The sequence below is a fragment of the Episyrphus balteatus genome, chromosome 1 (genome assembly GCF_945859705.1).
Source record: "Episyrphus balteatus chromosome 1, idEpiBalt1.1, whole genome shotgun sequence".
Classification (NCBI taxonomy): domain Eukaryota; kingdom Metazoa; phylum Arthropoda; class Insecta; order Diptera; family Syrphidae; genus Episyrphus; species Episyrphus balteatus.
Window position 1 is genome coordinate 72,313,183 of NC_079134.1, and position 16,642 is coordinate 72,329,824.

The window sequence follows — 16,642 nt, forward strand, 5'->3', positions numbered from 1 at the left end:
AGTAGATACCATTACAAAAAATAGAACCGAAAAGTTGAATGATAACAGAGAAACACCAGAAGACTTAGATTTCGAAGACACCATCTTTCGCAAAGAATGTAGGCGAAATAAACTCAAACCTAGATTTTCTAAGCAATAAGTTAAACAAAATAACAAATTTACAATAATTACTCAGAACAACAAAAAATTACACAAAAGTAAAATCAGACGAATGACGAAACAATAAAAACCTCTTAACTATCCTAATACTACTTATTCTTATACTTCCTTTTTCTATATCTGAACTTTAAATTAAAAAAAAAAAAAACCCTTAACCTCATTACAATTTAATGAGAATTTAGTGCATTTGTAAATCCTTCTTTTATCCAAGGCACATGGATAGAAAAGAAAACAAAAAACAAAACAATAAAAAAATAAAATAGAACAAAAGTATAAAAAAAAAATCAAAAAAATATTAATATATACAAAAAAAAAGTATAACTAAGTTCATATTAAGAATATGTAACCAAGGAATATGGTTAACATCATTCAAATAATACAAAGCTTATATAAAAATACAATTAAATTTTTATACATTTTTGAAAACTACAATAACACGGCAAGTTTTCAAAATAATAAACCAGTGCCACACCATACTAATTTTTTTCAGGGTTTTGCTCTGAAATAAAAGTAAGAAATTGAGTTTTAATAAAACATGGAACTGTTAATTAAATTGCAGCAAAATGGCGTATGAAATAAAAAATATTTTGATTAATTAATTATTTCTAATTATTAGGCAATGTTTTAGTGAAATAATTGTAAAAAACAAAAATCAATTATGAGCGGAGGAAGCAAAATACTGTTGCAAAGTCGGGATTTTTCGAAATCTCACAAAAACTGCATTAAATCGAAAGCCGTAAGGATTTGGGATGAACAAGTTACCAAATTCTGAGAGCCCTAAAGTATATATATAAAATTGGGATCTCGGAAACGGCTCTAACGATTTCGATGAAATTTTCAGGGTTTGTTCATCTGTTTGTGAGTAAAAAGTTTTATAAGTATTTTTGGAAAAATCCGCCCACTGCCACGCCCACTTTTTCAACATATAAGTTTTTTCGGGAACGGCTCGATGAAATTTTTAGGGTTTTTTATCTAAGCGAGTAAAAAGTTTTGGAAGTTTTTTTTTTTGAAAAATGCGCCCACTGCCACGCCCACTTTTTTAACATATAACATTTTGAGGGATGGTTCCATGTTTTACGCACTGTTCTTTTTCTTTTTCTAACAATAACTGAACAACATTTTTAAGATCATGACTTTTTGATCATGTATTGAAACTCTTAAGTAATTTGTTAATTTGGTATCACTAATTACACTGTGCAAGTTTTTTTGACCTGTCTGAGACAGTTGCGCCATTAACTGTTTCGCCCTATTTCGGACCCGAGAAATCGATTGGCGTCATTAGTTTTTCGATTTATCGATTTATTATTATAAACAATTTTGAACAATTTATTTGAAAGTTTTGTGATTTTTTTTTGAAAAAATTTAATAAAAATCGAATTTTTTTACATTGTTTATCGTTTTTCGCTGTTTTTGTTCTCTTTTGCACAAATACATTGCATGTTTTCTATTTAAAATTAATTTAACTTTCAATTTAGTGTTGGTTCAACTTCAACAGTCTATCGATAGCATCGATAACAAAAAAATATCGAGTATATCGATACTTCACAAAACTATCGATAGTTTCAATACTTCCAAATTATTTTACCACAAGGCTACCGATATTATCGATAGTTTTTCTTCAAACTATCGATACAATCGATAGTGGAAACTATCGATATCTACCAAACACTGTTAATTAGTTGTTTACATCCAATGTCAAACGAAAACTAAACTTGTAGTTCAAATTGTGTTTAATTAATTTCGAAGCTATTTTTTTTTTTTAATGAGAAATTGTATGATTGGTTTTAATACTTTTTGCTAAGTGTGTCAAATTTTGCACACATGCCAAGTAGAAAGAAAATATCTCCTGAAATTGATGATATATATGAAAAATATTTCAATTTAAAAGTTATAAGAGACGTCGAATGGGCACCAAGCATTATTTGTTCAAATTGTTATAATAAGCTTATCAAATGGTCAAAACGAATATGTGCAAGTCTGGATTTTGGAGTCCCAACGATATGGTCAGATTCAAAAGATCACAGTGAAGATAACTGCTACGCATGTGTAAATAAATTCGCTAGATTAACTCGTTGCAAAACACTTTTGTAAATAGTTTTGCAACACACGTAGCAAAAAGTATTAAAACCACTAGTACAATTTCTCATTAAAAAAAATTGCTTTGAAATTAATTAAACACAATTTGAACTACAAGTTTAGTTTTCTTTTGACATTGGATGTAAACAACGAATTAACATAGTGTTTGGTAGATATCGATAGTTTCATTATCGATTGTATCGATAGTTTACAGAAAAACTATCGATAATATCGGTAGCCTTGTGGTAAAATAATTTGGAAGTATTGAAACTATCGATAGTTTTGTGAAGTATCGATATACTCGATATTTTTTTGTTATCGATGCTATCGATAGACTGTCGAAGTTTAACCAACACTAATTTATCAGTTAAATTGATTTTTACAAACATGCAATGTATTTGTTCAAAAAAGAACAATAACAGCGAAAAAATGATAAGCAATGAAAAAAATTTTGATTTTTTTTTAATTTTTTCATAAAAAATCACTAAACTTTCAAATAAATTGTTCAAAACTGTTTATAATGTCTTTCTACTGGCAGCAAACAACGTTTAAGCAGAATTATTAGCAATATAAATATTGTTTTTTGTTGAAAAATGACTAAAAACAGTGGAAAACTCTCAAAATAATTGAAAAAGCTTTCAAAAAAAAATTTAGTTCGAAGTCGTACCGATAAATCGAAAAACAAATGATGCCATTCGATTTCTCGAGTCCGAAATAGGGCGAAACAGTTATTCGGCTTGCACAGTGTTATCTTTGTTTTACGTTTTTTTTTGTTTTAATGCGACTATTGTTAACGTATAAGAATAAAATAACTCACAACAAGCAACACCATTGACCTAATATCAATCTTATAACATATAAGTAAAATAAATTGCACGACTGCACAGTGGGACGAATGTATGGAAAAATCGGCATTTCTAATATCTTGTGTTTTAGTGACTTAAACTACGCAAAGTTTCATTAAGACATCTATTTACACCTAAATCTATGAATTAAACATGAAAACCAGATAAATGGAAACGTTTTAGCCAGGAAATTCATTTTTATTTAATTAAAAGAGTTGAGCAGCGAACTTTTTTTTAGGATTTTCTTTTTATTATTTTTTTGTCTTTTCTTTTAAATAATTTTAATTTATGTAAAATAGAACTAATAATAGTATAGAAAATAAAACACTATAATTTGGATATTCAAACATATAAGAAAATAACAAATTAAAGAAACAAACCTTTTTATTCATTGTAGATTTCGGAAGTATAACTTAAGTCGTACGGGTTAAATTCTAGGGGAAAACTAAGATCTATATAATTTTTTGATGAATATTGGTATATATCTCGATCATAATTTGATATATGTGAACTTTTTGACCGGAAATTTGACAACTGCTAAGAATTTTTGCATTTTTATAGAATTTGATCCCATCATTTTCGATTAAAATGGTAAAATGTTATAAATAATATTGGTTTAAAGAGCATTTTTTTGTTTTAAATTGATGTTATCACTTACGCAATCATGTATAGCTTTAGTTATATTCAGTTAGAATTCAGCCATTATTCGTTAGCGCTCATGAACCGATTGAGTCTTCTAGAAGACTGCTCCATCTTCTACTTTACTTTGAGGCAATAAAATTTAGTTACTTCCTGTATTTGAGCTTCTACATCTCTTGTTGACTCCTCTAAGCCAAGAAGTTGTTGAATTTTCAAACAGAACCCATCAAATGGTCTGTTTTCGCACTATCCAGCCAAGTTTTTAAATTTTGGCCATTTTTGATATAGGGGGTCGAACCTAAAAAACGCGATTATAAGTACTTGGGGCAAATTGGGGCAAGATTTTTTTCTTGATTCCTTTAGAGGACACTTTCCTGAGTATAAAACAATAAAAACCGCAGAGAGCCTTTTAGGTGTAAAAAAGAAAATCTTACTCAAAGTCAAAATTTTTTTTTTCTACCAACACTTGGAAAATCACTAATAAAAACAAAATTCAACAAAACAAAAAAATTTTTATAGTTAAATATTAATTTATATAGTTTGATGAGTGTTATTATCCATTATTAAATTCATTTTTTACCGCACAAAAAATTTTGGGACTAAGACCAATTACAACCTGATTTTTCACCACCAAAAAAAAATTAAACTAGACAATGCTTAGCACTCTATAACTTTTGCACTAATTGGACAACGCAAATAATTTGATGCAGTTAGAACCTAAATATATTTGGGATGACATACCAATCACTCAAAAGTACCGCAATAATATTCGATTTTTTTATTTATTGCTATGGGTCGTCCCACTGTGGACTGGGTCGCACGTACTTGCTCTTATGGTAAAAGTTACTCTAATGTCAAAGCTTTTCATTGAACAAAATAAGGGAAAATTAAAAATTTTATATTTGCACGGAATTTCATAAGAGGTTAAAAAAAAATTAAATCTGTTTTTATAAATAATTAAATACCGCTGTAAATAATCTTTTACAAAAAAAATAAGTATGACATTTTATTTCTTGTATAAAAAGGAATTTTTAGAAAAAAAAAAATTTGAAAATCGTTAGAGCCGTTTTTTAAAAAAATTATTTTTTATATATACAAACTTTCTCACATTTTTAAAAAAAAAGTTGCCATTTTGAACAAATAATTAAATTACACTTAAAAACGGATTTTCAAAATTTTCCACTAACCGGTTTCCAAAAAATTGATTTTTCAAAAAAAAATTTTGAAATATTTTCTAAAAATACAAAAAGGGTGTTTTTTGAAAAAATTTTAGATTTTTTAAATAATTATGCTTAAACGTTTCTGTATAAAAATTGTGGTCGAAATATATTTTGTCGTTTACGAGAAATTCATAAATAAAAAAAACGGTTCTATGGCAGGTACCGTTAATAACGGTACAAAAAATATTTTTTTTATTACGAAGAAAGCTTTTATGTGTTTCATTAACCCCAAACTGTTAACTACCAAGTGTGAAGAAAATAGCTCCAGTAGTTAAGGCTGTAGCTCGAGGTTCCTACAGACAGACAGACAGACAGAATTGCCGGACCCTGTTTTTGGGATTCTCCATCATCGTAATGTCATGTAAAATTGTTATCTCGAGTTCGATTTTTTTTACGAATCCTAAACTTGCCCTATAGTATCTACCTATATCGCAAGTAAAAAAGAAAGAAGTAAAGCATCCACTGATACAGAATAAAACAGAGACAGGGATAAAAATAGTTTTTCTTCATACTAAGCTTAACCGGCAAGGCTAATTTTGAAAAAAAGATTAACTTTATATTCACTATCCAAAACTTTCTGACCCATGAATTAAAATTTGAACAAAAAGGGATCTCATTGCTATAGACATTTTCGATAATGCAGATTCCTGTAACCCTTCTATCCATTGCTGATCGTCGCTTGTATATTCAAACGTAAATAAACTGGATTACTGGGAATGTGGTGTTTTGTAACCCGCGAAAAAAACTGGTCATTGCAAACTCAAACCCACTCCAAAAAATTGCTGTTTAGGCCTCAGTTAAAGCTATCAGTAAAATCCATCATTAAAAATTTTGTTTAGCTATTTTGAATACTTTAAATATTTTGAACAAAATATTGATGAAATAAGTTGAAAGCTCATTTTTACTAATTTTTTCAAAAAGAAGCATTGCATTTGGTGTTAAATTTTATTCACAAATCCATTTTATAAATTTTACTGATGAAGTTTCATTTTACTGAACAACTGTTTTCCAAATGCCAAAAAAAAAATCCGTTTTGTTTTACTGATGGCGTTTCATTTTTTTACTGTTCCGGTGCCATCATAAAAAAAAATTACTGATGCAATGATCCGTTTGGCGAGCGAATGGTCAAATAAACATTATAATTTAATGACACAAATTTACTGATTGCTATGAACGCTCATCAGTAAAACATTTCAGATTCCTGATGGTTCAATTTTCAATGATGGATTTTACTTATGGCTATAACTGAGGCCTCACATTTGACTTTTATCACTGAAAGTTATAACATTTAAAGATACCGAGCAAAGCAAAGAGACAAAAAAAAATATAAAATAATAATTTTCAGTTTTTCCGTATGTTTACATACTTGCAGTGACTGCTTTTTTATTCCGTCAATTCCATTATAATCTTTGAACAACAACAACATCTTGAAGGTGCTACCACCAAGTGTTTTATGGCTAGAGTTACAGTACTGTTTCACGGACGCCAATCCGATCATCAGACTCCTTTATTCCATTTTGTATGTGGTGCTTAGTCTAGTAATTTTTCATTTAATTTGAAAAACTTTTTCCGCCACACTTGAGTATTGAACCTAGACCAAGCGAGTTCAGAAGCCAGTACACTACGCACTGCGCTACCTCTCCCACATGATTAGCTTCACCCAATTGTAGGCTTTATAGTTCATCAACATTCAAATGAATAGACTAAGCATTTTTACTAGCTCTTTCAAGTATGTATATTGTTATTCGGCTCTTTCATGTTTTTCTCCATACACTTAGGCATAGCAACAATTCGTTGCATATACGAAAGGAGGAAAGTAATTAGAAAGATGTTAGGCGCGGGCCCTGATTATTTTTCATCATTTAAGTTTCAGTTTTTCCGTATGTTTACATACTTGCAGTGACTGCTTTTTTATTCCGTCAATTCCATTATAATCTTTGAACAACAACAACATCTTGAAGGTGCTACCAAAAAGTGAGAGGTAGCGCAGTGCGTAGTGTACTGGCTTCTGAACTCGCTTGGTCTAGGTTCAATACTCAAGTGTGACGGAAAAAGTTTTTCAAATTAAATGAAAAATTACTAGACTAAGCACCACATACAAAATGGAATAAAGGAGTCTGATGATCGGATTGGCGTCCGTGAAACAGTACTGTAACTCTAGCCATAAAACACTTGGTGGTAGCACCTTCAAGATGTTGTTGTTGTTCAAAGATTATAATGGAATTGACGGAATAAAAAAGCAGTCACTGCAAGTATGTAAACATACGGAAAAACTGAAACTTAAATGATGAAAAATAATCAGGGCCCGCGCCTAACATCTTTCTAATTACTTTCCTCCTTTCGTATATGCAACGAATTGTTGCTATGCCTAAGTGTATGGAGAAAAACATGAAAGAGCCGAATAACAATATACATACTTGAAAGAGCTAGTAAAAATGCTAAGTCTATTCATTTGAATGTTGATGAACTATAAAGCCTACAATTGGGTGAAGCTAATCATGTGGGAGAGGTAGCGCAGTGCGTAGTGTACTGGCTTCTGAACTCGCTTGGTCTAGGTTCAATACTCAAGTGTGACGGAAAAAGTTTTTCAAATTAAATGAAAAAATACTAGACTAAGCACCACATACAAAATGGAATAAAGGAGTCTGATGATCGGATTGGCGTCCGTGAAACAGTACTGTAAATCTAGCCATAAAACACTTGGTGGTAGCACCTTCAAGATGTTGTTGTTGTTCAAAGATTATAAAATAATAATAATTTTATGTTTTCCTAAATACAGGGTGTCCCAAAAGTTAACGTCGAAACGAAAACGGTAAATAGGGTAGGTGGTGACAGTTATCAGAAAAATAATAAAAAAAATCGCAGCCATATATTATGTGAGTTATGGGCATTTGAATAAAAGTCGAAAAAATAGTCACCCTGTGAGTGCCGTGACTACAAATCTTAATTTTTCTCATTTTTTTCTTTTGTTACGGAACCTTGAATAACCCTGCCACCAAATGCATTCAAAAATTTTTATTCAGCTGCATCAGTTTTAAAGAAAATTTCACTTTTTTGCCCAACTAAGTACTAAAAAATTTTACATGACTCTAATTCAATGAACCGTAGTGTAAAAAAATGCACTACGATGTTTCGGCAAGTTACCTTAAAAGTTGGTGTGTTCAATTCTCTTTTCAAAACATAACATATAACATTGTTGAGAATAATCCATAAATAACCAAGATAATATTTATTTTCTTAAGAAATCCGACTTTTTTATTAGGTTATTTTTCCATATTATTTAAGTTTTTGTATTCTGAAAGGTTCTGAAATTGTACAAAACTAAAATAATATGGAAAAAATACCTAATAAAAAAGTCGGATTTTTTAAGAAAATAAATTTTATCTCGGATATTCACAGGGTGACTATTTTTTCGACTTTTATTCAAATGCCCATAACTCACAAAATATATGGCTGCGATTTTTTTTATTATTTTTCTGATAACTCTCACCACCTACCCTATCTACCGTTTTCGTTTCGACTTTAACTTTTGAGACACCCTGTATATTAAAATAAATATTTTAAATTCCTAGATAAATACCCCTATAAATATAAAACATAAATACATTCACTGAACATCAATGTTACATGACAGCAACATCATGGCAGATTAAAAGCTTACAAACAAATTTTATAGAATAACATATTAATTACAAACTAACAAAAAAACAAAATCTAAAACAAAATTTTATGTAATCCTTTTTACAGCATTCCGTTGGTAATAACACAACTAATAGAAATCTTCAATTTTTCGAAAGATCGCGGCGTACTTACCCTACGATTAGGACCCTCAAGATCAATTACTATAATTTAATCCATATCGTTAACCTAGAAAACTATCAAAATAACATACAACAAATTACTAACACATTAAACCTTTTCGAAAAAAGAGCTACATATACTAACTCAATTCACGTAACAAAACTAAAACTTAAAGAACTAACAAATAAATTTGCTACATTATATCCTATGAAAAGAAACAAAAGAGGTCTTATTAATGGACTTGGTTCAACTATTAAGTTCATAACTGGGAACATGGATGCGCAAGACGCACAAACTATAAACGAACAAATTCAAACCTTACCAATATTACTAATACATTTTTATCCCAAAACGCAATTAACTCTCAAACAATAGAGAGATTTAAAAACATCACCTCACACATTAATAACCAACAAAATAAAACTGAAGAATTCCTTTTAAAAACTTATAATGCTGTAAAAAGAGAAGATCATGTTTTTCTAGAAACACAATATAAAAACGAAATAAATTTTAACATTGATTTACTAACAAATCATATTTCAAATATTGCTGAAGCAGTTATTCTCAGTAAATTAAATATAATTCCTAAATTTCTATTAAATACAGAAGAACTCTATTATATTGAAAATAAATTTGTCAAACAAAATGTTAAAATCGAATCTAACGAGCAAATTTATGACTTTCTAGACTTATAATACAGCATTTTACAACACCTTGCCCCAAGATATAAGCTATATTCTACTGCACGAATGCACATCATGAGGAAGACATCAATGACTCCGAATGCATGGGAAAACTCATGAAGAACGAAGCAGCTAATTGCCCTTTCACCGACAAAGGCAAAACATCAGAGATTTTACAACCAGGAAAAAATTATATTTTGATATTTAATACACCAAAATTACTAATTAACTCTACTTGCAGCACAAAAACTTGTGTGCTATAAGGCACAGCACTTATTCATTTCCAGAACTGCAGCATCGATGGTCTAACATATGAAGGTAGTCCCGAGACCTTTTGGGACGAGATCCACATTCCACCACCCCCAAGCAGCCATATAAAAGCTACAGTCGTCAAAGAAGACCTTAACCTGGAAAAACTAAAGGAGTATAACTTCATCACTAACTCCAACTTTGCAAAATTTTATGCAAAAACAGAAGTGCTGCACCTCATATCTGCATACTCAGCATTGTATTCAATACTCACCGTCATAATCATCATCATAGCCATAATCATAATAAGAAGAAAAACCCATCGCAACAAAGATCAACAACCAACACTGATGTCTTTCGCTCCATCCCCAATTACATCATTGTGGCCATCGCTCTATTCTAAGAGGGGAGGAATTACATGTGCAACCAAACTGCCCCCACACCGTAACTGCTGACCTGATTCAAAAATTTTACTTTTATAATAATTCGCTAAATAAGCGATTCTGTATTTAAATATTTTATTTCTAATGAATTTGTATAAATATAACAAAGTAAGCATTTCCTCAAAGGTTAATGCATTGATGTATCGTTTCCAAGAATTGTCAACAAAAATTCTAAAGAATTATGTATTTTGCTTAATTAACAATTTGTACTAATATTGTATTTATTTTATTGATTTGGAATTTAATTAAAGTTTGTCTTTTGAAGTAGAAAGTTCGTTTTTTTTATGCTACCGCTCCACGGTAACTTTAACTCGCGCGAGTGCTAGACAAAAAAATTTCTCAACGAAGAACAACTCAAAAGTGAGCAAGAACTTGAAAATCAATCCTTCTGCGCATCTACTCATATTTTTATACACACTACACAAAGGATAGGGTAAATTCACAAACGACAAATTTTTTGGTAGTGATTACGCATCACTGCTTTTTTGCGATGCTGATCTTTGCTCAGCTGATGACGATGCGATGCTGATTGACAAAAAGTTTTACGTTTAAAAACAATTTTTGCTTAATGATGGAAATGTACTAATACAAACTCTTTGTTGTAATTAAAATCTGGAGCCTCACATTTTATCTTCTACAGAACTTTCCTCCACTTCGATTTTCTGCCCCCAATATACTCTTTCAGAGACTGACAAAATATAAATATATTAATGTTTATAGATTTTAAGAAATCTTTATTTTTTTAAAAAATACTTTTCCAGTCTAAATGAATTTTAAAAATTTTAAACTTTTTACCACTTTCCAATGAATCTGGAAATGTTTGACATGACGTGTTCCTGTTCACATTAGGGGTGTTCGTACATCATTAGTCCGTATCATCAGGGGCGTTCTTATATAGGCAAGTAAATTCTCCCATTTGCTTGAAAATTCTGATGGTTAACATTTTTTAGCGTTATTATGTACATGTACATACAAATTGCAGATAACTTTGGACAAAAAAAAATATGAAACCTGTAAAATTTTAGAAGTGGGGATGAAATCCTCTCAGAGAAAGAAAAAATTGTGCAAAAGTATTCAAACGCCTTAGGATTATCATTTATTAAAAGAAAAAAAAAAAAACACTAGCTTTTGATAGATTTCAGACTTTTGTCCGAAGCTACTTTTGAGCAGAAATTCGCAAGAGGAAAAAGTTTTCTTTCTAGGGGCTCTCTTTTTTGTAAAAAAAAAAAAAAAAGACTTGTGGCACTCGGGGACTGCCGCGGTAAAGCTATTGCATTCCACTTTTTATCAACCTCGGTCATTGCAACCCATGGTATACCATGATTGCAACCACCCTTGTTCTAATTAGTTGCGTTAATCGAGAATGTACTGTAGTTTCAAGCAGAACAGAAAAATCAAAACAACATCATTGTAAACCAATTCTTATACAATTCCTACACACACAAATTCAAAAAAGAGAAAAGGTAACAAATGAAAACATATCATGATTCATGATCAAAACAAAACGCAATGAATGCATTTTTTGCTCTTCATTTCATATTTTTACAGTTTTCTCATTCCCAAGTCGAACAAGAAACGTACCCCTGAGGGTCAATTCCCGATCTGTGAAACTGTGAAGTGATAAACAATTTATCATTTTGAATTTTCATATGAAACAAATTGAAGTTTGTTTTAATTTTTTTTATTACATTTTTGAAGTTTGTTTTAATTTTTTCATAAATCCAGAATCATATTTATTATGAAAACGTGGTAAATCTTATCACTTCACAGTTTCACAGATCGGGAGTTGACCCCCTGCACAAAAGAATAAGAAAATAAAATACAGATAACTTTTTTTTTGCTCCTCCTTTATTCTGTACACAAATTCTTAAATCTGCAAAAATGCAGAGCGAATGAAGCGCTCCCGATAAGAGAACACAAGAATACTTTTTCTCTTCTTATTTAATAGGGGCGTCCCACAAAGAAAAAATCTCTGTGGGCTCCATGTCATTTTGAAACATAGCAAAATAATTTTGTGGGACAAGTTTCTCACATGAATCCAATTTTTTTCAAATCAAAAACTTCAACTGCAACTTCACACAGTCGCAACTTTTCTTCAAATAATAAATTGTGATAAAAATTATTTCAAAAAAAGTTATTTTGTGAAGCAAGCTCAAAACAGTAACTCAAAACTTCAAATTTTCATTTTCAAGTTTTTAGCATTTTTATAACAGCACACCACCAAAAAACAAACTTCAAAACGATAAGCAAACAAGAATTAAAGAAAGCGAAAGAAAGCTGAGAAATGAATCCAAAAAATTTTCGTCTCAGAAATCTCCGAAAAAAAGTGAGTTTTTTTTTTGTTATTGTTTTGATGTTTGTTTTTTGGTGGTGTATAGTGCTAATAACATGAAAAATTTAATGAGCATTTGAAGAAAATGTTATTATTTTGAGTTTGCTTCACAAAATAAATTATTTTGAAATAATTTTTTATCACAATTTAATATTTGAAGAAAAGTTGCAACTGTGTGAAGTTGCAGTTGAAGTTTTTCATTTGAAAAAAATTGGATTCATGTGAGAAACTTGTCCCACAAAATTATTTTGCTCTCTTTCAAAATGACATTGAACCCTCAGAGATTTATCTTGGTGGGACGCATGGTATAAAAAGACAAGGTATGATCATTAGAGCCGCCATCTTACAAAATGGGGTAATAAGGTTTTGACGTTTGGCATTTGGCACAGTCAAAAGCAACAACAATTTCCAAGACAAATTTGTTTACAACAACAATTTCAATGAGCAGCTGTCAAAACCTTACGTAGCCATTTTTAAGGTTTGACAGTTCTCGATACTGAGTTTTTTCTAATGATCATACCTTCTCATTTTATACCATGGGTGGGACGAGCCTAATTTGTCTCGCTTAAAAAATCTTTGAGCCCTGAGATCTCACTCGGTGGAACGCAACGCAAAGCTTTAATCGCAACAAGTTGAACAAGAAACAGAAGAATGGGAAGAGAAAACAAAAGAAAATAATAATAGCTTAAAAGTTCGCTTCGTCGGTTGTATATTATTTGCGTGTATTGTATTTTTTTTTAATATACTCAAATATTTCCGTTGCACATAGAGCCCGCCGGAGTTGTTTTTTTTATATATTTTGGTGCTTATTTTGGAATAAAAATACAAACGAAAACGAGAACAAGATAAAACAAAAAAAAATAGCTGTCAAATTTTTGTCTGATAAAAAATACTACGTGTAGAAGCGCGCGATGCACCGAAGGGAAAATCAAAAGGAAATTTGAAGATAATTTCTGCGCCTTGCGTCTTTGTGTAGAAGCAGACATACAGATTTTTTTTTTGCTTCTGATTTATTCTGCAGACACAGCATTTATGGTCTTCTTCCTTACTCCTATCTTTATTGTCAAACACAATTTATATAACCCTCTCTGTCTGACTTAAGAAAGTTGAACAAGAAACTGAAAAAAAATAATAAAATACAGTGCAATCGTACCATATACATATACACACATAACATACACGTTTAGTGAATTATCTATGTGTAGTAGGGTGGGTCAAAAAAATCGAAATTCTTTTTTTTGAATTGGTACTCCGAAAAATCGATTGCTAGACCCCTCTAGAATATACACACCAAATATGAGCTCTTTATATTAATGGGAAGGTCCTCCGCTTTGCAATTTTCCATTTTTACATCAAGCTTCTACTAAAAAAAAATAATTTTTTTATCAATTGACTTTTTAGCAAATTTCTTTTCATATTCTTGTAGGAAATTGAACGCTCTACAAAAAAGGCCTTATACACTTTTTTCGTTTATCTAACCGTTGAATAGATATTTGAGGTAAAAAAATCGAGAAAATCTTTAAAAATTCGTTTTTTGTTCTTAATTTTGTAACAAATTGAAAAATTATAATGATCAAACGCGCAAGACATATTCTTGTTGAAAATTGATTGCTCCACAAAAAAGGTCTTATTAACTTTTTTCATTAATCTAACCATTCTAAAGATATTCGAGGTCAAAGTTAAAAAAAAATATAAAAACATTTTATATTTTTAAAAAAATTCTAATTCACTGAAATTTCATTATTTTCAAATTAGCAAGATATATTCTTATAGGGGCTTAAACGTTCTACAAAAAATTCCTTGGAATCAAATTGATTGCTTTAACCGTTTAGAAGATATTCGTATCCAAACCAATGCTCACTGATTTCAATAGTTTTCTTATGACCCGTATGCGTTGCAATTTGGATACGAATATCTTCTAAACGGTTAAAGCAATCAATTTCATTCCAAGGAATTTTTTGTAGAACGTTTAAGCCCCTACAAGAATATATCTTGCTTATTTGAAAATAATGAAATTTCAGTGAATTAGAATTTTTTTAAAAATATAAAATGTTTTTATATTTTTTTTTAACTTTGACCTCGAATATCTTTAGAATGGTTAGATTAATGAAAAAAGTTAATAAGACCTTTTTTGTGGAGCAATCAATTTTCAACAAGAATATGTCTTGCGCGTTTGATCATTATAATTTTTCAATTTGTTACAAAATTAAGAACAAAAAACGAATTTTTAAAGATTTTCTCGATTTTTTTACCTCAAATATCTATTCAACGGTTAGATAAACGAAAAAAGTGTATAAGGCCTTTTTTGTAGAACGTTCAATTTCCTACAAGAATATGAAAAGAAATTAGCTAAAAAGTCAATTAATAAAAAAATTATTTTTTTTTAGTAGAAGCTTGATGTAAAAATGGAAAATTGCAAAGCGGAGGACCTTCCCATTAATATAAAGAGCTCATATTTGGTGTGTATATTCTAGAGGGGTCTAGCAATCGATTTTTCGGAGTACCAAATCAAAAAAAAAAATTTCGATTGTTTTGACCCACCCTAATGTGTAGGGTGTAATAATTTTTCGTTACGAAATTTCTTGGTTACTCCCCATGCCAGGCCTGCGTTAAAATCTATGCAATAGCTTAAAACTACACAGTTTCATTCTAATCAAACAGGAATTGGGTTAAAACAGTTGAAAAAAGTAGAATTATTTCTGTTTTAGGCAGGACCTAAACAGCCCTGTTACATGCAACATTAATTATACATTTTTTGTTTCATTTTTGGCACACAAATTGAAAATGGCAACTTTTGAGGTTCAGGGTAGTCAGCTCCGTAAAAGAAAGATCACTCAAAAGTTTGATTTTGGATTTAAGTGTCTTATATCCTGTTTTCACTAGAATCCAAAAGAGATATTTTCCTAAACTATTCCATTTTGAATGTCAAATCGTTTAGGAAATTATTTAATTTGAAATATATAGAAACCGTTAATGGTAAATTGCTAATCCTCATCGAGGTAAAATGGATCACAACAAAAACATTACTGTTAAAAAAAGAGCCAAGTTCTCCTATGTTGAAATTATGCTGGCACAAAAAGTATTGAGATATAAAAGTGTACCAAGTTCTAAAGTTTGGGTTCAAATTCGTATCAATAAAATTTTGGCTGAAATTCTCAAACTCTAAAATTTTTCCTTTGTATAAACTACCATCTCTACCATTCTACCAAATATCAAGATTCTACGATAATCAGAAGTGCTCTATAATATTTGATGAAAATTCAGCTGAAATGGGCGGTTGCCACGCCCACTGGCTGAAATTCTCAAACTTTAAATTTTTTCCTTTGTATAAACTACTAGCTCTACCATTCTACGGGTAATTCCATGAAAAAGTGGACACGAATTTTGAACAAATTATGCAGTTTTTTTTACTTTTTGTAATAGCAAATTACTATTTACAAACGGTAAAACTTTATGTAAGTTGCAAGAAAAGATTCTTTGTTGTATTCCCTTATGGATAGAAATTAAATTCAAGGATTCTTAAAGCATTTTTAAAGCATAAGCTGCCAACTACAGAAGAATTTCACATGAAAATGACGGAAAAACAAACCCACAGAAAATTGGATTAATCTAATAGTGACCATGACAATATGCCCTCGTGATTGCTAAAATAAATTAACATTTAAGCAAGCTTCGTTACACAATATTCGATTTAAAAAAAACTTGAGTGAAAATGCATCTTTTCTTTACTTTTAGAACCACAAATCGCAGTTAACATGAGTTACCAAAATAATGTAGCGTGAGTTACCTAAACATATAAATATCGAATAAATGTTTGGTTTTGTAACTAATATTAAAAGTTTGTAATTTTTTATGTATGGAATCTTCATTTAAAACAAAGTACCTGGGTGACCGAGCTTTCCCCCTCGTCGGGTCTCCAACTTGATGTTGGTGAGGGGGCTTACGCTCGAACCTCAAGCAGGCTAGTTTTCCCAGCTACCAGCTAGGGTTTGAGCAAACTAAGAGAAGCCCACCCCTATGAATATATGGAAGAATTAACTAAATGAATACAACCATAGCGGGGATATACGCTAAACGGTCGGTAGAAGTCACGGCTGTCGGCTTAGGCTTTGCTTCGCGGTCTCAATACCGAGAGGAGGAGTCGCCAGTGACAACATTTTTTCATACTAACTTCTACTTTTTATCTCACCTGCTT

At 30.6% G+C, this 16,642-nt stretch overlaps 1 protein-coding gene across 6 annotated transcripts in view; it reads right to left on the reverse strand.

Annotated features, from left to right (window-relative positions):
- LOC129907286 (cell division cycle protein 23 homolog) overlaps positions 1–16,642 on the reverse strand; it is a 111,108-nt gene that overhangs the window by 67,380 nt on the left and 27,086 nt on the right. Inside the window, exons 4-5 of one of the 6 annotated variants that reach the window (XR_008770999.1) lie at positions 9,947–10,128; positions 7,235–9,830 (exon numbers count right to left, since the gene is read on the reverse strand). The exons of 3 other annotated variants lie outside the window; for them this stretch is intronic. Coding sequence is in view for 1 of the 3 variants with exons in the window: in XM_055983404.1 (XP_055839379.1) it covers positions 10,067–10,128 (62 nt within the window). In the remaining 2 variants the exon portion in view is untranslated. Of the gene's footprint in view, positions 1–7,234; positions 10,129–16,642 lie in introns of those variants that run through there. 2 more of the 6 variants (XR_008770998.1, XM_055983404.1) reach the window with 2 other exon arrangements.